At 38.4% G+C, this 23,591-nt stretch overlaps 1 protein-coding gene across 3 annotated transcripts in view; it reads right to left on the bottom strand.

Annotated features, from left to right (window-relative positions):
• Positions 1-23,591, bottom strand: part of PHF20 (PHD finger protein 20) — a 179,513-nt gene that overhangs the window by 57,397 nt on the left and 98,525 nt on the right. For all 3 annotated transcript variants that reach the window (XM_037812478.1, XM_037812480.1, XM_037812479.1), the window contains exon 10: positions 2,131-2,409. In XM_037812478.1, the coding sequence (XP_037668406.1) occupies positions 2,131-2,409 (279 nt within the window). The remainder of the gene's footprint in view (positions 1-2,130; positions 2,410-23,591) is intronic.

The following is a 23,591-nucleotide window of genomic DNA, read 5'->3' as shown; positions in this document are numbered from 1 at the left end:
GACTTTAGTGGCTAAGAGATTTCAAATAGAGTTGAGAGGCTGTCCTCGAGGTTACTCCTATGCAAGCTTCACCTAGATATGCCAAATGCCCATAGTATGATAAGCCAAAGTCAACAGTAGTCCCTAAAATCCTAAAGAATACCTGGATCACTGAGACTCCATAAGAGTTTCAATCACTAAGTTCATTCCTCAGAAACTTAAATCTTCCAGAGAACTCGTATGCCAGCTAAGTCCTGAAACCGAGAGGCAACAGCCTCTTCCAGAACATCAACCAGTTGCGTCTCCTTTTCCCATTATGTCGACACCCCTTTTCAATATGAACAGGTTAGGGTGGTCACTGCCTACACATCCCTGAAGACTGGGAAAGTGATAAAAATAGAGGAAGGGGTAGCAACAGACAAGACAGAAATTAACAAAGGATTACGAATACTGAATCTCTATATAATTTTCTTTTTCTTGGTTGCTAGGGTATTAGAATAGCTAGAAGGAAAGAACTGAAATGTGGAACTGTAATCCTAACATTCTTTGAAATTTGCTCTATAGCTACTTATTAAATTGTAATTTGAAAGTTATCACCTTTTTTTAATATATGCTATATTTCATAATAATGAAATAACTGAAACTATGGTACTATAACCCATAACATTCCCGGAAATTTCCTATATAACTACTGTTAAATTGTACATTGAAAGTTATCACCTTTTTGCTTACATGTTATATCTCACAATAAGGAAATAATTGAAACTGTGGAACCGTAACCTATAGCATTCTTTGAAATTTGCTCTCTACTACTTGTTAAATTGCACTTGGAAAGTTACCACTTCTATGCAAATATGTTATATTCCACAATTAAAAAAAAAAAAGACACAGAATGGCCACCAAAGCCAGCAGGACTAGCTAATGCCCAGGCATGAGGATGCCCTTGCCTTGGAAATCAGCCAGTTCTTTCTTTGTGCCAGGAATATCCACATCCATGAGCATCAGGCAGAATGGGATTCTCATAAAGAGCCCAGAACAGAGCCTAGCACATAGCAGGCAGGCAGTAAATAATTGTTAAATGAACAATTTTAGCCTGAGACAATTCTAACTCTCGTGCTCTGATCCCTTCCCAGAGATGGTCTGAGCTGGAAAGAGGAAAAAAACAGAAGCTTCATTTTAAATAAATAACTGGCACTAGGCCTGCCTTGGGTATCAGTCTTCTGCAGTCTGGTTCATCCATCCCCTAGTGGGTTTCTGAGTTGGACACTGGATTGTGGTGAAGTCACTACAGGGCAGGCCCCACCCAGAGTCTCCACTGGTCAGCTTGGTCTTCCTCAGGCTGCTCCTTCTAGCTCAGTGCTTGGTTTCACCCAGTGTATAGCTAAACTGCCTACAGCTGAGGGTAACAGAACTATGCACTCCAATACATGTGGTCACTAGCCACATAGAAGCTATTGAGCACCTGAGATATGGCTTGTCTGAACTGAGATGTGCAGTAAGTGTAAAATACACAAAAGATTTAAAGACGTAGTACAGGTAAAAGAGTATAAAACAGCTCACTAATAACTTGAATGCTGAAATGATAGTACTTTGGATATTCTGGGTTAAATAAACTGTATTATTAAAATTAATTTCACCTGCTTCTTTTCACGGTTTTAAATGTAGTTACTATAAAAAGTTTAAAATTACACATGTGGCTCACATTTTATTTCTAATGGATAATGCAGCACATATGGCAAAACTCCACCTTGACCTTAACACATTAAGTCTTCACTGACCCCCTCAGAGGGTCAGAGATCAATTAATCTGCAAGGCCCTGCCCTACTGTCCTGAAACTGATTTTACACTCCTCCGGGAGCACTTTCAGATTTCCCAGGATTCCACATCCCAGGAGAACTGAGACCTTCAGACACCAAGTGACTTTCTCAAGGTAACCTGGGCAGCAAGAATGAGACTCATGCATTGCTGCTTCCTCCAGGAGTGCCACAGCTCCATGATCCAACTCCTGGGATCCCTTGTCATTTTGAATCTTTTGGGATTCAACTGGACCAGATCAACTGGTCCAGACCAACTTACAACAGAAATGTAAGTAGGCAATGTGACCTGAGCAGAAGAGCCCTCTATGACAGAACACAGAACCAAATTACTTACTTGGGGAACTTGCCGAGACCCGCTTCCTAGTCAGACTATCCTGGCTGGCCTTGTCTGAAGCTGAAGAGCCCCTTGTCTGGACATGCCTCTTTCCTGGGCTTTCCTCTGGCTCTGGTGACTTCTCCATTCCGTGGAAATACTTCATGTGATAGTGCAATAGTTTGGCTTTGCGGAAAAATTTTAAACAGTCCACAACCTTGCATCTAAACTTGTGGTCTAGATCAACAGCTGGGGCTTTAGATGTCACAAGATCATCTGTTTTCTTAAATGTACTTGTTACTGAAAAAAAACCACAAAAACAATAACACAAAGATCCTTTGTGCTTATCTCGGTTATTATAAAACATGCAATACATAGCAATAGAACATAAAAAGAACAGCTTAAATATGCAACCTGAGACATCAAACAGACTGCCATAACCTCCCAAAATGGTTGTTTTGTGAGAATGAATACAATTTCAGATAAAAGTAGTAGAGATACACCATGATTCATCTTTGTAAAGAAGAGATCAAGTTTTTTAAGCAGTTATGTAAGTTCTCATGGTTTCACAGACTGGGGGAAGAACAGAGGAAAATCCTAAAGAAATCCAGGGACCCCAAGCCAGAATTTGTTATTCATGAGGTGGAAAAATTCAGAAATCACCAGTAACCTGGTCTGGAAGGCACGAGGAAAATTCTGAGGACCCAATGATCAAATTCAAAGAGACAAAAAAAGTTTGACCACCTCCCCCCCAAAAAAACCAAATAAACAAAAGGTAATGATAGGCCATGCACCAAAAAGTAAAGCTGTCCCAAGGAGTCCATATTAGAAATGTAGTTTATTAAAGATTGCGTTCGCAATGCCCTCACTCCAGCAAGAGCAATCACCTTAAATTCAACTCACGCCTACCCTACAGATTAGGTCACCCAAAAATATCCTGAAGGGACTGATTCTTACTTGAGTGAATCAAATTTTTCCTAAATGCAATGGTACAATTTTCATTAGAAGCAGGCAGCATACTAAATCTTTGGTAAATAATATGATTACTTTTTCAAGCACCATCCCATAATCAGAAGCAACAAAGACTTCTTAAACTCAATCTAAATGACACTCTAAGGATACATTTCAGAATCAGAACTAGGGAACTGATTGCAAAAACCCTGTAGGTTTGATTATATAATGAATATTATTATATAGCCAAATTAAACAAATAAAAATTACACACACACACACACACACACACACACGTTATCCATGCGTATCCCAAAGCAGTACAACTTAAAACCTTACTTTCTATCCATAGCAAGAGATGTAAAAAAGAGACTCCAAAACAGTTAGATAAAGATAAGAGAAGAAAAAGTAACATGAAATGAAATGAAAACCTACTTCCCAGACAAATAGCTGTATATAGGGAAAGACATGTCAGTAGAAAAAATTCAAAAGACAAACATCCAATATCCCAAAATTCTTTCTTAAAACAAAACATAAAATTTCTCTGGAGCTTCCTCCTCTGGGGCTTATTAGGTTGAACTATATGAATTTATCAATTTTGAAGGCAAAAAAAGGTTAACTACTAGCCATTTTATACAGTTCAACCTAATAATTCCTTTTCCATATGAAAGACAGTCATTCAAAAATCACTGCAGACAACACCACAGGTGTGAACAAAGCTAAGATCCGAAGTCAGAGTCCATCAACAGTCACATCCAGCCCCAATAATCTCAGCCATCCTTTGGCTTCTGTTTGAAGTCCTGTATTTGTGATAAACTTATTTATAATGAAAAAAAGAATGCCAAAATAATACAAACATCTTTGAACTTTTAAAAAATTGGGGAGTTGAAAATACTGAAGAATTTGAACCAATGCCACAAAGAACTGCCATTTTCTCTATTCAAAAATTTTGCATCCATATGTACAAAGCACAGTGGCCAAAAGGGTGCCCTACAGCTAGACAGTCTGATTCATATCCTGGCTCCTTTACTTACTCAGCTTGCCTCAGTTTCCTCATGTGCTTGTTAGAGACAATAATGATAACTACTTCACTGAGTTTTGGGAAATAAATTACATGTAAAAGAGTCTAGAAGCGTGTCTGCACATAGTAAGTGCTCAGTAAATGTTGGCCACTATTAATTATATGTTCTCTTTCTGGACTAGGGAATAAATGGGACTTATGAAGAGCCTTTCAGAAATTAACCTGCTCATAAGCAGAAGAGAAATCTTCCCTACCACTCCAGCCTTACCTGGCATGTTTGTGCCCGAGGCAACATGGAAGAATTTAGATCCCAGCTCTACCCTTTATAAGTTGCATAAATAAGCTGAGCAAATTTTTTAACTATTCTGATTATCCAGTTTTCTCATCTATAAAAAGGAGTAACACCATCTATTTCAAAGAGCTGTAGAGATGATTATAGCTAATATATATGCTCATTTTTTGTGATACTAAGTAGGCATAAGTGAGATCCTTCTTCCTTTGTGAAAATTCTGAATTGAAATTTGTGTTTGGAAAAAAAAACTTTTTTCACTCAATTCCAAGAGACAGGTCATGAATATTGGAATCAGGATTTACATTACTAAGGTTCAGAAAGTTGTTACACAGGGTGTATTCATTTGTTGTGTAGCACATAATCTAGGTAAGAGATACAATACATATTCATAAAAACAAGGGCATTTTATAAAAAGGCATCTTTGTTCTCAAAACAAATCAGAATATGGATATTATATTTACAGTGATAATCTGTTTTCTCTATAATCTGGCCATATTGTCCTATATATCATTGTAATTATTCAGATGGTAATTAAATAGTGTTTTTGCCCTAATTTTTCAGATCGCTGTTCCTCAGTTTTGGGTAATTTTAGCCTTCTTTGATTATTTCTCCATTTGTTTGCAGAAGCAGTATGCAGATGTTTAAAAAAAAAATGAGCCTATGAGTGCATCATCAAATGCCTTGGGTTTATTTTTTTGTTTCTTACAAAAAGTGAAATAAATTATATTTTAAAATCACTTGAAAAAAAATATGTGCTTGACACAGAATAGTGATCAATGAATAAATGGAAGCCATTATCATTTTAAATAGAAAATACATCTTTCATAAGCAGGTTTATGTCATTTCTGGAACAAGGCTGGACAAAACTATTATAATTATCATCCAAAGTGAATCACTCCCCCCAGCTTTCATATGCCCTGGCAGTGAGACAGATCATCCTGTGAGCACTCTATTTTGTCTGTATCCTTCTAAAAATGTGAAATACAAAACCAACCACAAGATTCCTAGTCTAGCCATTAACTGCAATCTTACAAAGATTTTCTTAACACTCCCATTATACAGAGTTGACAGTACCTAGCTTGGTTCACCAAAACCTTGAATTTTGTTTTGTCTCTTTAAAACATAAATTAAAATGTATCTCCTTTTTCACCAAATAATTTTTTGAAACTCAATGCTGGAGGTTACATTTATCCCTAATAAACTCTATTTGATCACTGCAGTCCATGAATTTTCTAACTCTTGATTCTGTAATCCTATGTATTCTTAGGTTTTTATCCAAGTTGTTGGTAAAGATATCCCATAAAAGTAGAACTGAGGACAGCCTTCATGCTGACATCAATCTACACTCTCTAGATGGAGCTGCTCAAGCCAATTTAATTTCATCTGTGCAGACTACCATTGTGCTCATATTGCTCCTTCTTGTCCACCAACAGATTTTCAAGAGAGATGGTCAAGTTATATGCTAAAATAAAGATATTCCAAAGATAGCACAAATCCAGTAAGCCTCTTAAAAGGAAGTAAATCTAGCTGGGCATGATAAAAACTCTACCTCCAAAAATCAAAACCCTTGATTTCTCACAGCTAAGCAGAAGGCAGGTACAGCTGGAACCCCAAAGGTGAGCAAGCTTGGCACATGGGTGGACAAGCTGCCTCGGGCACTGAGAGGCAGTTACCAGGATGACAGAGGCTCAGAAGTGCAGAGAATCTCCCCAGGAAAGAAGATGCTGCCAGGTGTCAGCATCACAAAGCCCGTGGCCCCTGAAGAAACCAAGAGCTTTTTTCAAGATGGCAATGCTAACAAGACAAAATGAGTTGCTGGTTTTTGTTTGAAGGAGTAAACATTAAAAGCAGCATTGTGAGCCTTTAACCATGGTGATCCAGGAAGTAAACTTCCCCAATAAATTCAATTCAGTGAAATATAACTCACTGATAGACAAGCCCTTCTGATTGTGAGGCCTGCCTGTAATCTACCCTGCACTGCTGGGGGAAAAATAACACAAACCTCAGGGTGAGGCAATCAGCAAGCAGGTATACATAAATCAGTTATGGGTACTAGCCTGTCAGGAGATGTCTTAAATTAACTACAATTTCAGGTCCACAAATCAAAAAACACTTAAAAATATTACGGAGTAAAATATTATGTTTACATTAATATTTTAATGACGAGAAATATAAAATGTGCCAAATTAAAACAAAACAACAAAAAAGATATATATATATATATCCCAAGACTTAAATTAACTGTTTCTTTTCTATAAAGGTCTTGCACACTGAACTACTTCATTCTTGTACCTAACAAATTTTTACGACACAAAAAATTATAATTTCCAATTGTCATAATTTTATCCTCATTTTCCCATGCTGCAGCCAAACTGAGATTTCTGCATGCACAATGAATGATTCCAGTTCACCAAGTCCAGGCATGCCCCTCCCACATGCACACCAAATCCTGCTCTCTTTTGACCACCACCTCCTTGAACACTGCTTTCCTTGGATTCTGCATGCCTTCTCTGGATTCCATGAGTTCTTCACGGAAAATAAATCTTGCAGTCTCTGCCACTTTCTATTTGTATTATGGTTGGTTCTACTCATTCCTTATTCTAAAATGTTGACATGGGAGATGTGCCCCACTATTTACTTCTCCTAGAGTACTTATCTTAGTGCATTATGAATTATGATTATTGTGGACTTGCTCTCCTCCACCTCTTAGACAACTGGGTGACTGCCTTGAAACCGAGTATTGAGAATTAACAAATAACTGGCAGCCTTAATATATGGTAGCCTTTTAAAGTAGCTGGACAGCAAGTAGCTAAAGGCAAATATCAGTAAGTTAGCTTTTTGCAGTAGCTAGAGGTAAATATTTGTAAGAGTCATAACTCACTTGTTTCTTTAATGCTGATGCTGTTTTATAACTGCATAAAATTGGACAATAGAGACGCTTCCAGGAAGATGGTAGAGTGGGTGAAACAGAGCGGGCTTCCCCTCTGTGAAGGAAACTATAGAGGGGCTGGAGGATGACCGGAACCGCGGTTTTGGGGTATGACTGGCCACAGAGGAACCTCTACGGTACCTGGTGGGGATGTGGACAAAAACACAGTGAGACTATGCCTTGAGGGATGGGGTGAATTTGTTCAGCTGGGACCACCTCCCGAGGCTGGCAGTGGCAAGACAGCTGCTGGGCAAGGTGGTGAGCAGCGGCTCTCCACTTCCGTGCACCCACTGCGGCAGTTAGCTGGAGAGGTGATCCTCCATAGCCATACCTGGGATCTCCCGTGAGGGAACAGGGGACACAGCATCTACTGAAATGGGGAAACTGTAACCCATAGCATTCTCTGAAATTTGCTCTATAGCTACTTGTTAAATCGTAATTTGAGAAAGTTATCTCCTTTTTGTATATACATTATAATCCACAATAAGGAAGTAACCAAAATTACGGTACTGTAACTCATAACATTTTTGGAAATTTCCTATATAACTACTTGTTAAGTCGTACTCTGCAAGTATGTTTTTGTGTATGTTATATTTTGCAATAAGGAAACAACTGAAACTGTGGAACTGTAATCCATAACATTCTTTGAAATTTGCTCTCTAACTACTTGTTAAATTGCACTTGGGAAGTTATCACATATATATATATGTCATATTTCACAATAAAAAATATGATTTAAAAAATTGGACAATGAAGGGTTAATTTGTGACTGGCCTTGCTTGTATTCCCATATCCTACCATACCTGCCCCAGCTGGATTCTGTCAATTCTTAACAGCCCTTAATGGCCCACTTTGTTTAGCTTAGCCTCCTTACTTATTATCTTATACAGATTGAACTATTTACAACTTTATGTATTACTCCAGCCACACTTTGTGAGTTCCTAATGAATGTTTAAACAATTTACAATCCAGTTTTTTAACCTGTAACCACATGCTTGCCCTAGCCAGCTTTTGTCTATCCACAAGAGCAGAGCTTACATGCTTCCAAATGAACAAATCAACCAATATTTCCTAACCTCCCAACGTCACTATCTCCACCTCCCTTTGTTTGCATTTCATAAAAACCCAAAGTTTGTCCAATTTACAGAGAACAGATTTGAGATTTTTATCTCCTGGTCTCCCACTTTGCAGAACTGCAATAAAGACTCTTTCGCTCTTTGAAATCCCAGTGTCTCAGGATTGGTCATTGAGCACATCAGGAAGATTACCCATGTTTGTATGGCAACAGCCTTATTCATCTTGGTCTCCCCACTGATCAAGGCAAGCAGTACATAAATACTTGCTGAAATTATTTACCTCTCACACAGCACAAAATTCCCCTATGTGAGAGCACAAGCTCTTCCTCAGCATTACAGGGCAGCTGACCAATCACCAGGCTTTCCAGAGGGACTCACTAACATGTCACTGAGAGGGCTTTAAGGGTATTCTTAGAAGGTTTCAGAACCTTCTGTCCTCAACAAATCAGGATAGGAGGAAAGCACTCCATGGCTCAGTGTAGAGTCTAAGGGCATCATTTGTCATCACTGAGGTGGGCTGGTGTCCCCGAGGTCTAGGAGGAGACTGGAGGAGGAAGAGGAATAAAGCTGTGAAAGCACAATTAAAGACACAAAAAATGAAGTTGACAAGGAAACATAAAAATATTAGGAAAGTATGAGTAGTTTCCTGCAATTAAAAGATACATAATGATTATTTCATGCTGGAGAATGATTCAGACACTTTCAGGAAAAAGTGAAGAGAGGAACAATTTTTCTTCCCATTTGTTCAGCAATGTTCCCTGCCCTCAGGTCTGAAATGTGGAACGCTGCAACCAGGTCCCTCAAGACCTCATCAGGAAATTCCAGAGAAGAATTATTTCAGCAGTCAGAAAGCTGCAGCAGTTTACAGATCATCTACCAGTGTTAGATGTGATTGCTACCACCAAATGCAGACCTTGGCTCTTGATTCAACCACTAAGGAAACCCTATCACTCAAATTCACTGAGCCACTCCATTCCCCATAACCATTTAGTGGATGACTGGGCTGATGACAGAAAAGATGGACATGAGACATTTCTAATAATCAGCCAGTCCAAAAAAATTCAAAATCTCCCAACTCTCAAATAGCTACTTCTGGGTTTCTTTAGAAAAATATTCATCTAGCCGCTCCCATCCCAGGCCCCTGTACAAGATATGCCAATCACAGTGCCTGCCACACAGAAACCTTACCCATGCTGCTTGTCTCCCACCCAAAGATGAGCACTAGTTCCTATTGCAGTCTATAGGTCAATCTGCAAACCAAGCCAGGGCCTAGTGCAGAAAATGGCCTTGGGCCTTCAGATTATAAACTGAGAACAGAATAGATACAAGTGGGAGAGGGAATCAAAGGGTCATGACAGGGAGAGACTGTGGAGATCACAGTTGGTCATGAACTAGCTTAAGCTAGGAGGGATCAGAAATCATGAAGGAAAGACAAGTTTTAGAGGAAGGTGATGGGATACACACAAATACTCAGGTTAAAGACTTCAAGAAAAAAATATTCTAGAAAAACAAAAAAGATCCAAGTAACAAAGGCAACAATTCAACTGAGTGGAAAAGAGATTGTGCTTAAATAGGTGGTGAACTAGGTCAAAACAATAATGTTAGATCTCTATATCATGGCATACACCAAAATAAAATTCCAGTTGGATTAGACAGCAAAACATTAATAATAAAGCAATATAGTACCAAAGACAATATGGGTAACTACCTAAACTTGGGCAGAAAGGCCTTGCAAAGAATTACATCAAATGTTAAAAGAAAAAAGGTTATGACTAATAGATTTGATCATACAAAAAAAGTCAAAAAAAAAAAAAAAAACCAACTCAAATTTAAAAACAAATAAAAAGGTAGAAATCCCTGTGTTGTTAGATTCATGTGTCAACTTGGCTAGGTTATAGCCATCCAGTTGTTTGGTTAAGCAAGCACTGGCCTGATTGTCAGTATGAAGGTATTGTGTGAATTTAAGTCATCAGTCAGTTGATTGCATCATTGGCTGATTACATCTTCAATGAACAAAGGAGATTGCCTTCAGCAATGAAAGAAGTCTCAACTAATCAGCTGAAGGCCTTAAAGGGAGAACGGATTATTTCAGCAGTCAGAAAGAAGAATTTCTGTCTCTACTTTGGCCAGCCAGCTTCTCCTGGGAAAATCAATGAAACCTTCATCAAAGTTCCCAACTTGCAGCCTGCCCTATGGAATTCGGACTTGCCAACTCCTATCATAAATATCATAACATTTACATATACATATATGTCCTTTAGGTTCTGTTTTTCTTGAGAACCCTAATACAATCCTTAACTTATAAAAAGCTGTTATAAATCAGAGAAAAATTAGGAACAGGTAATTTATTTAAAAAGGTTATGTTTACCAGCTTATCTGAAATGGAATCGAACAATTAAACACTCTATGACTGATTTTTTAAAAAGAGGAATTAATATCCTTTCAGTTCTTATTTATTTCAGAAATATGTTTATTATAAAAAACTCAAACATACTATAAATAATGAATACCCCTTTTAACACATCCTGGAGATAACCATGGCTAGTGGTCTGGTGTCTGGTGCCTTCATATTTTTTTTCAATTCATATGCTAACATGTATTTTTTTTTTTACCCCCCCAAACATAGCATATTACAATATTTGGGGGATAAAGCATCTCATTGATTTTTTTTTTTTTTACTACTGTGACATAATATACTACTAATGTATATAAATGTGTCCAGTCCAAAGTTAATACATATATATATATATATATAATATATATGTAATATATCTGTAATATATTTGGCAATTCTAGCAGTGATACTGAATGACAAAATATATTCTTTAGCACTTATGTATTTTTCATGTCTCAGTTCACTACTGAGGCTCAGGTGAGTAAGGCTTTTTCATGAGGCAGAGTAGGTACTGTCAGAGCCTCACCCATATCCATCAGGCCTTACTTATTTTCTGAACAGTGAAGCCAACTTCCAATGGCCAGTATCTGCATCTCTGTTGCCAAAATGTTCTTTTCAGAAACTTCTAAACCTCAGAAGCAGGGCAGATCAGAAGCGCTGATAAATTAAAACGTGCTTCATATCATTTTCTAAACTTTCCCCACAGGTTTAAGCTCCAGTCACCCAGTGTCTTTGTAACACACCCTGTATGGCTGCCCTTCCCACCTCACTTCTCCGTATCCCTAATTGGTGTTTCCTGCACATCACAAAAAAATTACATGTCCTGGAAGGTTTGCCTTGGAGTCTGCTTCTGGGAACAACCAATCCAAGACGTTCGACAACATGTTTAAGCCTGCCTTTCAGGTCGACAAACAGCACTCTATCTTAGATTTTCTCAAAATCTTAAGATTTGAGAATTTAAAGGCCATCTGGTCTGACCTCTGACCCTCTCCTATAGTCTGCTCTGCCCACACTACCAGGACAGGTGCATTAACAGAGAGGCTGTTCTCTCCTGACAGCCCAGTCCATTGCTGGAGTGGCCAATACCTGAAACCCACCTCCTTTGAATTTCCACCTAGCCCTGCCTTCCTGAAGGAATGACCTATTCCAAATATATCACTGACTTGTACAACCTCAAAATTTGGAAAGAAACAAGTGTTTAACTAGGGGGGACAGCTATCTACCCTCTTTCAGGCAACTGTTCCATATGCAAACAGTGTGACCTGGAGGACATACAAATTCATACTGGTCAAACAGTATCACAACATAATTTAGGGTTTTCTTGAAAAGATAATTAAACTGGAAAATTAACCAAGTATTATAACAGAAAAACACATTATTATCAGTGTACCTCTATCCGTTTCTTTCAGCAAATTATATCCAATAACATAAAGAAGAACTTTACATGGGATAACAGCAAAATTAGAGGTATTTATTACACACAGATATCTTACCTAATTCAGACTATAAAGGGGACTGAGCAAAAAAATGACTTCCTGTCTTTCTGACAAAGCAGGTAATCCCCAAGCCACACTATGCAAAATGTCCTAGCTGCCTATGTTTATAATATCTCATTCATCACAAAAATTTACCAAATGTCATCAAAGACAAGAGAGTTTCTGAGTCACAAACATAGGTCCTTTATAAAAAGAGTTTCCAAGCCCAATATTTGCTTATTAAAATGGAGGAAGGACTTCAGAAGCAGCCTATCAAAATCTCCACAAACCCTGAGAAACTGTCTTTCAAACTATCTCCGACTATGCAGATTAGCCCAGAGCAGCAGAGAGGTGGGAGAGTCACGTTGTTAAGAGGGCAGCATTTAAATCCCAGCTTCACCATTTGTTAGTCATGTGCTACTGGGAAGGCACTTAACTTCAGAGCCTCAGTAGTGAAACTGAAACATAAATATTAAAGAATAGATACTGTCTTTCAGCACTTAAACTGTGATACGAAACAATAACATTAGTGCACAAAGTATAAGAATGTGCAAACATAAAAATAAAAAATTAGGAAAACAAACTTCCATCATTGGGAGCCTAGTTAATCCATTATGGTACTTCCAGATGATGGGATATTATGTAGCCATTAAACAGATGACAATGGTTCATCACAAGGAAAAAGGTCTATCACATATTTTTAAGAGAAAAAAAACACATTCCAGTACATTATCTATGATAAACTGCCATCAAGGTAAAAACTAACCACAGAGGTTTGCGTTATATTTATAAACACACAAAAACATAAGTCCAGAATGACACACCCCAAGGGTTAAGAGTAGTTATCTCTAAGAAGTGGTATGAGGCAGGGGGTGGGGAAGTATTTTACCCTACACACTTCTATATTGTCCTTTGTAAAAGAAATATACTTGTTTTCATCACATCTACTGGTGCCCAACGCACAACCATGGTTCCACCTCTTCTCCTAAACAGAGAGCCTGTCCCTCCTAGCCCTGCCCATATGAAGGGAGCTAGCTGGGACAGAAAGGGATTATTAACAGTTACCCTAAGAATCACCCACAATATTAAGACAATGACACAGCAATTCAGAGTAAGATGATATGTGGCAAATGAAACCTCTCAAGAAATGTGCTAACCAGTCTTTTCTAAGAATGCAATGCTTCTATTAAATTTATCCAGATGCTGAATAGACTTCTACAAGGTATTATTAGAGCTGTAAGAAAATTGCCCAATATTTTGATGTTAGCGGTTTTCTAGAATTAACAGGTTCTCTTCATAAAACTAATTCCATGACAGAGTCTAGTCTAAAAGATGAGATTATAAAGAAGTTCTCTCAGGGTTAGGCACAAACATCCAGTCCGCAAATCTCCTCTGCAACATTTAGACCCTAGACAGACTCCAGGATGTTCACAGAGCTGAGAGAGAGCCTCGTCAGCAGAGGAACAGACTGTGGAATTGCTCCTGGGGACCATTCCCACCAAGAAGGGCATCCTGGGATTCAGGGTCTAGATCAGCGCCAACTCCAGCAATTGCCAATACATCAAACAAGGGAGTTAGGTTCTCTAAGACTTCTCTTCATTAAATGGGAATAAAAAGATTTATTTCTAAAGGCTCTTCATACATGCTTCTATAAGGTAATAGCAGAGAAAACCCATTATTAATTACAATAGGTTACAGGAACATTAGTTTTTATCATTGCTGTCACTAATCCCACAGTTGTTTGCTTAAGACAAAGTTTGTACATAATCCCAGCCAGGGGGTCCATGTATCAGTGACACAATCTGCAGAATTCTAACTTCTAATAGCCCTACTTTATTAATCTAATACTGAAGTACTAATGATAATGAATAAAAGCACAATAGGAACAGTAAAATGATGCAATCAGCAAAAACAGTCTACATTTACAAAGGAAGAATTAAGAAATAAAATATGCACAGCATAACTATCTAAAGAAACCCCTCAAAGCAAATATCATAAACAAAATATAAAATTATATATAATATATAAAATATAATAGTACATATTTTTAGAATTGTAAGAATGTAAACAATGGCCGTCTTTTAGCTATGGGATTTCAAGTCTTCCAAAAACAAATTTTTCTACTTTTCCATGCTTTCTAGAATAACAGCCATCTTAATTTTTGCAGTAGAAAGAACTTTTTTTTTTTTTTTTAATATTTTTACATTATACTCCTCCCCAGGACAGTGTTCCATAGCAAAAGAAACACGGTGATGGAAACCCATCAAGAAACTAGGAGAGCCACTGCTTGCTGAAAGGACCTGCTGGGCCACAGTCTACACAAATCCCAACTCTCAGACACTGGTGTATACTTCCCAGCGGGAACACTGTTCATTTGGGACATATGTTGCTGATGGCAACAGCTAAGTGATATCATCCACTCTTGGGATACTGTGGTCCTTGCCAACATGGGAGCAGTTACTAAAACAAAACGACATAGAGTAAATTGAATCCTCAAGGAAGCCTGATTCAAAAATTAGGAGTATGGGGGTATATACAGGAACTCGGTATTTTCTGCATGATTTTTTTGTAAATCTACAACTTCTCCTAGATATATATATGGAGGAGGGTGGGGGGTGCAGAGAGAAAGAGACAGAGAGGCATAAATACCAAAAAAAAAAAAAAAGTTAGGGCTAATCAAGTTACCTTTAGAGTAGAAGGTAAACTACTGAAAGCAATGTATTCCTATTTTAAAAAGCAGTATGGAAATCTATACAGGTCATTTAAATAATCTATGCTCTTCCTACTATATAACAGATTTTTGTCTGGAGGCATTAGGGCAAAGCATAAAGCTCTCTCCCGGGCTCCCAGGTTCAAAATCACAAGTCACCCTTTGTTCACCTCTCCTAAGTATACATTGGTATATACAGAGAATAATGGTCGGCAGAATTTGGTTTTAATAATGGTGACTCTAAGGAGTTTTCTTTTCCCTTTTGAGGGGGTGGGGTGGGGTAGGGGACAGGTGATAGACCCTAAAATGTCTCCTGATAATCCCTGTCTCCTAGTACTAATGTCCTTGTGTACCCTTCCCCTTGATGGGGGCAGGAATTGTAACCTGCGTCTAAGAAATAGAATATGGCAAAGGTGACAGGACGTCACTTTCATGATTATGTTACCTAAGATCATAATGTCCGACTTAGTAGTAGATAACTCTCCCTTGCTGGCTTGATGAAGCAAGCTGCTACACAGTAAGCTATCCCATGGTGGGTCTCACGAGGCCTTCAGCCTACAAGGAACTAAATGCTGCCAACAACCATGTGAGCTTGGAAGCAAATCCTTCTTGGGTCAAGCCTTCAGAAGAGAACCCAGCCTTGGAGGACCCCTGGTCTGCACCCTTACAGAGGACCCAATTAAACTGTGCCTGGAGTCCTGACCAACAAAACCTATGAGAAAATAAATGTATTGTTTTAAACTATTGTTTGTGGTTATATTTTACATAGCAATAGATAACCAATATAGAGTAGGATCAGCAGCCCTCTCATTTTCCATATACCTGGGTAATGCTTTTTTTCCCATTTACAAAAAGGATACATTACTTTTATACTAAAAAAAAAAGTTTTTTAACTATGTTTTCTGAAGCATGCCTTAGAAACAAATGTCTCGTTTAACTTTTTCTTTGTGTATCTATTAGCAATATCTCAAAACCTCACAATTAAGATGACTAAGATGGTAATATTATTCAGTCTGGCATTCATGTCCCATGTCAATCTAAATGCTACATTCCTTTCTAAACTCATCCTCCATTAACCCACAATGAGGCTTCAGCTCCTGCCCCAGCCAACTGCTGGCCCCAGCAACTACTTCATACTCTCACAACTTGCACTTCTGCTAATGTAGTGCCCTTTGCCTCCCATTCCTTCCTGGCTCAGCCAATTCTTCACTTCCACCAGTGAAGAATCAGCTTGCTCCATGTGCAGAAAGATATCCAGAGGGCCTTGGCTCTCAGGGACCACATGCCATCAACTCCTGGAACAAATGACTATCTGCTGCATCCATGTTTAGCACAGCATCTGTTCCTAGATCCTGTTATTTGTCACTTCTCCAGTCAGAGGAGAAAAGCCAAGGCCATTTCTCATGCCTTGCATAGCCTCAGCACCAAGCCCCAACACAGAGGGCATTCTTGTCAGCAATGACACCAGATGACCTCAATAGTTCAATTCCTTTTTGACATGTACTTCAAATACTATGATAAAATATTTTTCAGGTGTGAGAAGGAATAACTTTCTTAGCTTTAAAGCAACAAAGAATAATCAAAGGGAAACACGAACAGATTCAAATATTCACAGCAAGTCCAGTTAAACACTTAGAATAGAAAAACAATGAAAATGTTCAAAATGGGGGGAGTAGTAAAGTTGTGACAAATTATATATTATGCAATTCTAATCAGCTATTAAAAAGAATGAAGTCGCTTTATATTTAATGCTATGGATAATCTCAAGATAAACTGTTCAGTGACAACTTGTCCAATACATACCATATGACCCTATTTATATTAAAGGTGAAAAAAAATATGTATTATACAAAATGCCTAGAAAGGGAACTAGAAGGATAAAAATCAAACTGATGGTATAATTTCCAAGGAGAAGCACGGAATAGGAAGGCAGGTGGTAAAGAGGAATGTCTACATCTTTTGTGTATATTAAGGAAGCAATGAGCACACCCCTCACCCAGATCTTCGCTTCTAAATACAATTCTACACTAAAAGAAATGAGGGCTTCTTGCAGAAAAGGCTGAGTAGAAGTTGAAACTGAAACATTTCATCATGTCAGAAAGTACAAAGGTGCTCAAAGAATGATGAGGATGTCAAAAGGACATAGGGTCAGTTTGAAGAGCTCCCACTGGCCAAATCTGGAAATATGAGTATTAAAATAATGATAGAAACAGATTATATAACCCATAGAACAAAATAAGAATTCATGAGTTCCTGTGGATGTAAATAAATAAAATAAACAAATAAATAAGGAGAAGGGAAAGCCCTTCCTCACAGCCAAATACAGTATAAACTAATAAATGTAGAAGGAATGTTGGAGTTAGAAATCACCTTTGGGCAACCATTAATTCCAGCAAGAATTAATGATGGATGCTAAAATAGTGGGTGAGAGTTTAAGTAAACCAAAATATTTATATGTTCTTAAAGTGTCCTCTCATAAGAAACTTATTAATTATAAAGGGGAAAATAATGGCTTTACACTAGAGAAGCCTGGGAGATACTACCTTAGACAAGTAAACCAAAGTTAGCATCACCAGTACATGGGACAAAGAGGTATCATATGACTCCTGATAGAATGCACTTGAAAAGGGCACAACATCACTTATGTGGTATTTCTGCTAAAAGTGAATGACCAAATAACCTAAATCTAATCATGAGGATGCATCAGAAAAATCCAAATTGAGGAACATTATATTCTTCAGATGTATCAAGATCATGAAAGACAAAGAAAGACTCAAGAATTTTTCACATCAAAAGAAACTAAAAAAATATAACAATGAAATGCAATGTGTAATCCTGGATTGGATCCTGAACAGAAAAAAAAATTTTTTTTCCCTGCTTGTGCTTTTTACTAGAACCAGCAAAATTTTTAATAAGTCCTGATTTTCATAATTATATCAGGGTAATGTAAAAAAAGTACTTGTTTTTAAGAAATAGACACTGAAGTATTTAAGAGTAAAGGTCTGGAAAAAAAAAGCCAGGAACTGCGTGGACTGGACACCACAGAGCAATCTGTCTTTGGGCATACTTCATACAACACTCATGAAAACGTGGAACTGCTGAGATCAGCGAAATCTGTAAGTTTTTGCGGCCAGGGGACCCGCGCCCCTCCCTGCCAGGCTCAGTCCCGGGGGAGGAGGGGCTGTCAGCTCCAGGAAGGAGAAGGGAGAATTGCAGTGGCTGCTCTTATCGGAAACTCATTCTACTGATTCAAACTCCAACCATAGATAGACTGAGGCCAGACACCAGAGACTCTGAGAGCAGCCAGCCCAGCAGAGAGGAGACGGGCATAGAAGGAAAACAACACGAGAAGCTCCAAAGTAAAAGCAGAGGATTTTTGGAGTTCTGGTGAACACAGAAAGGGGAAGGGCGGAGATCAGGCCTTGAGGCGCATATGCAAATCCCGAAGCAAGGCTGATCTCTCTGCCCTGGGCATCTTTCCTTAATGGCCCTGGTTGCTTTGTCTATTAGCATTTCAATAACCCATTAGATCTCTGAGGAGGGCCGTTTTTTTTTTTTTTTTTTTTTTTTTTAAATCCTTTTTGCTTTTTCTAAAACAATTACTCTAAGAAGCTCAATACAGAAAGCTTCAAAGAATTGAAATTTGGGCACGTCAAGTCAAGAGCAGAACTAAGAGAGCTCTGAGACAAAAGGCAATAATCCAGTGGCTGAGAAAATTCACTAAACAACACAACTTCCCAAGAAAAGGGGGGTGTCCGCTCACAGCCACCATCCTGGTGGACAGGAAACACTCCTGCCCATCGCCAGCCCCATAGCCCAGAGCTGCCCCAGACAACCCAGTGTGACGGAAGTGCTTCAAATAACAGGCACACACCACAAAACTGGGCGTGGACATTAGCCTTCCCTGCAACCTCAGCTGAATGTCCCAGAGCTGGGAAGGGGGAGCAGTGTGAATTAACAGAGCCCCATTCAGCCATCATTTGAGCAGACTGGGAGCCTCCCAACACAGCCCAGCAGCCCAGAACTGCCCTGGGGGGACGGCACTCACCTGTGACATAGCACAGTCATCCCTCAACAGAGGACCCGGGGTGCACAGCCTGGAAGAGGGGCCCACTTGCAAGTCTCAGGAGCCATACGCCAATACCAAAGACTTGTGGGTCAGTGGCAGAGACAAACTGTGGCAGGACTGAACTGAAGGATTAGACTATTGCAGTAGCTTTAAAACTCTAGGATCATCAGGGAGATTTGATTGTTAGGGCCACCCCCCCTCCCCGACTGCCCAGAAACACGCCCCACATACAGGGCAGGCAACACCAACTACACACGCAAGCTTGGGACACCAATTGGGCCCCACAAGACTCACTCCCCCACTCACCAAAAAGGCTAAGCAGGGGAGATCTGGCTTGTGGAGAACAGGTGGCTCGTGGACGCCACCTGCTGGTTAGTTAGAGAAAGTGTACTCCACGAAGCTGTAGATCTGATAAATTAGAGATAAGGACTTCAACTGGTCTACAAACCCTAAAAGAACCCTATCAAGGACAGCAAATGCCACGAGGCCAAAAACAACAGAAAATTATAAAGCATATGAAAAAACCAGACGATATGGATAACCCAAGTCCAAGCACCCAAATCAAAAGACCAGAAGAGACACACCTAGAGCAGCTACTCAAAGAACTAAAGATGAACAATGAGACCCTAGTACGGGATATGAAGGAAATCAAGAAGACCCTAGAAGAGCATAAAGAAGACATTGCAAGACTAAATAAAAAAATGGATGATCTTATGGAAATTAAAGAAACTGTTGACCAAATTAAAAAGATTCTGGACACTCATAGTACAAGACTAGAGGAAGTTGAACAACGAATCAGTGACCTGGAAGATGACAGAATGGAAAATGAAAGCATAAAAGAAAGAATGGGGAAAAAAATTGAAAAACTCGAAATGGACCTCAGGGACATGATAGATAATATGAAACGTCCGAATATAAGACTCATTGGTGTCCCAGAAGGGGAAGAAAAGGGTAAAGGTCTAGGAAGAGTATTCAAAGAAATTGTTGGGGAAAACTTCCCAAATCTTCTAAACAACATAAATACACAAATCATAAATGCTCAGCGAACTCCAAATAGAATAAATCCAAAAAAACCCACTCCGAGACATATACTGATCACACTGTCAAACATAGAAGAGAAGGAGCAAGTTCTGAAAGCAGCAAGAGAAAAGCAATTCACCACATACAAAGGAAACAGCATAAGACTAAGTAGTGACTACTCAGCAGCCACCATGGAGGCAAGAAGGCAGTGGCACCATATATTTAAAATTCTGAGAGAGAGGAATTTCCAGCCAAGAATACTTTATCCAGCAAAGCTCTCCTTCAAATTTGAGGGAGAGCTTAAATTTTTCACAGACAAAGAAATGCTGAGAGAATTTGCTAACAAGAGACCTGCCCTACTGGAAATACTAAAGGGAGCCCTACAGACAGAGAAACAAAGACAGGACAGAGAGACTTGGAGAAAGGTTCAGTACTAAAGAGATTCGGTATGGGTACAATAAAGGATATTAATAGAGAGAGGGAAAAATATGGCAAACATAATCCAAAGGATAAGATGGCCGATTCAAGAAATGCCTTCACGGTTTTAACGTTGAATGTAAATGGACTAAACTCCCCAATTAAAAGATATAGATTCGCAGAATGGATCAAAAAAAATGAACCATCAATATGTTGCATACAAGAGACTCATCTTAGACACAGGGACACAAAGAAATTGAAAGTGAAAGGATGGAAAAAAATATTTCATGCAAGCTACAGCCAAAAGAAAGCAGGTGTAGCAATATTAATCTCAGATAAAATAGACTTCAAATGCAGGGATGTTTTGAGAGACAAAGAAGGCCACTACATACTAATAAAAGGGGCAATTCAGCAAGAAGAAATAACAATCGTAAATGTCTATGCACCCAATCAAGGTGCCACAAAATACATGAGAGAAACATTGGCAAAACTAAAGGAAGCAATTGATGTTTCCACAATAATTGTGGGAGACTTCAACACATCACTCTCTCCTATAGATAGATCAACCAGACAGAAGACCAATAAGGAAATTGAAAACCTAAACAATCTGATAAATGAATTAGATTTAACAGACATCTACAGGACATTACATCCCAAATCACCAGGATACACATACTTTTCTAGTGCTCACGGAACTTTCTCCAGAATAGATCATATGCTGGGACATAAAACAAGCCTCAATAAATTTAAAAAGATTGAAATTATTCAAAGCACATTCTCTGACCACAATGGAATACAATTAGAAGTCAATAACCATCAGAGACTTAGAAAATTCACAAATACCTGGAGGTTAAACAACACACTCCTAAACAATCAGTGGGTTAAAGAAGAAATAGCAAGAGAAATTGCTAAATATATAGAGACGAATGAAAATGAGAACACAACATACCAAAACCTATGGGATGCAGCAAAAGCAGTGCTAAGGGGGAAATTTATAGCACTAAACGCATATATTAAAAAGGAAGAAAGAGCCAAAATCAAAGAACTAATGGATCAACTGAAGAAGCTAGAAAATGAACAGCAAACCAATCCTAAACCAAGTAGAAGAAAAGAAATAACAAGGATTAAAGCAGAAATAAATGACATAGAGAACAAAAAAACAATAGAAAGGATAAATATCACCAAAAGTTGGTTCTTTGAGAAGATCAACAAGATTGACAAGCCCCTAGCTAGACTGACAAAATCAAAAAGAGAGAAGACCCATATAAACAAAATAATGAATGAAAAAGGTGACATAACTGCAGATCCTGAAGAAATTTAAAAAATTATAAGAGGATATTATGAACAACTGTACGGCAACAAACTGGATAATGTAGAAGAAATGGACAATTTCCTGGAAACATATGAACAACCTAGACTGACCAGAGAAGAAATAGAAGACCTCAACCAACCCATCACAAGCAAAGAGATCCAATCAGTCATCAAAAATCTTCCCACAAATAAATGCCCAGGGCCAGATGGCTTCACAGGGGAATTCTACCAAACTTTCCAAAAAGAACTGACACCAATCTTACTCAAACTCTTTCAAAACATTGAAAAAAATGGAACACTACCTAACTCATTTTATGAAGCTAACATCAATCTAATACCAAAACCAGGCAAAGATGCTACAAAAAAGGAAAACTACCGGCCAATCTCCCTAATGAATATAGATGCAAAAATCCTCAACAAAATACTTGCAAATCGAATCCAAAGACACATTAAAAAAATCATACACCATGACCAAGTAGGGTTCATTCCAGGCATGCAAGGATGGTTCAACATCAGAAAAACAATCAATGTATTACAACACATTAAAAACTCGAAAGGGAAAAATCAATTGATCATCTCAATAGATGCTGAAAAAGCATTTGACAAAATCCAACATCCCTTTTTGATAAAAACACTTCAAAAGGTAGGAATTGAAGGAAACTTCCTCAACATGATAAAGAGCATATATGAAAAACCCACAGCCAGCATAGTACTCAATGGTGAGAGACTGAAAGCCTTCCCTCTAAGATCAGGAACAAGACAAGGATGCCCGCTGTCACCACTGTTATTCAACATTGTGCTGGAAGTGCTAGCCAGGGCAATCCGGCAAGACAAAGAAATAAAAGGCATCCAAATTGGAAAAGAAGAAGTAAAACTGTCATTGTTTGCAGATGATATGATCTTATATCTAGAAAACCCTGAGAAATCAACGATACACCTACTAGAGCTAATAAACAAATTTAGCAAAGTAGCGGGATACAAGATTAATGCACATAAGTCAGTAATGTTTCTATATGCTAGAAATGAACAAACTGAAGAGACACTCAAGAAAAAGATACCATTTTCAATAGCAACTAAAAAAATCAAGTACCTAGGAATCAACTTAACCAAAGATGTAAAAGACCTATACAAAGAAAACTACATAACTCTACTAAAAGAAATAGAAGGGGACCTTAAAAGATGGAAAAATATTCCATGTTCATGGATAGGAAGGCTAAATGTCATTAAGATGTCAATTCTACCCAAACTCATCTACAGATTCAATGCAATCCCAATCAAAATTCCAACAACCTACTTTGCAGACTTGGAAAAGATAGTTATCAAATTTATTTGGAAAGGGAAGATGCCTCGAATTGCTAAAGACACTCTAAAAAAGAAAAACGAAGTGGGAGGACTTACACTCCCTGACTTTGAAGCTTATTATAAAGCCACAGTTGCCAAAACAGCATGGTACTGGCACAAAGATAGACATATAGATCAATGGAATCGAATTGAGAATTCAGAGATAGACCCTCAGATCTATGGCCGACTGATCTTTGATAAGGCCCCCAAAGTCACCGAACTGAGCCATAATGGTCTTTTCAACAAATGGGGCTGGGAGAGTTGGATATCCATATCCAAAAGAATGAAAGAGGACCCCTACCTCACCCCCTACACAAAAATTAACTCAAAATGGACCAAAGATCTCAATATAAAAGAAAGTACCATAAAACTCCTAGAAGATAATGTAGGAAAACATCTTCAAGACCTTGTATTAGGCGGCCACTTCCTAGACTTTACACCCAAAGCACAAGCAACAAAAGAGAAAATAGATAAA

The sequence above is a fragment of the Choloepus didactylus genome, chromosome 19 (genome assembly GCF_015220235.1).
Source record: "Choloepus didactylus isolate mChoDid1 chromosome 19, mChoDid1.pri, whole genome shotgun sequence".
Taxonomy (NCBI): domain Eukaryota; kingdom Metazoa; phylum Chordata; class Mammalia; order Pilosa; family Megalonychidae; genus Choloepus; species Choloepus didactylus.
The sequence above is the reverse complement of the archived record's forward strand: the minus strand, read 5'-3'. Positions and strand labels throughout refer to the sequence as shown.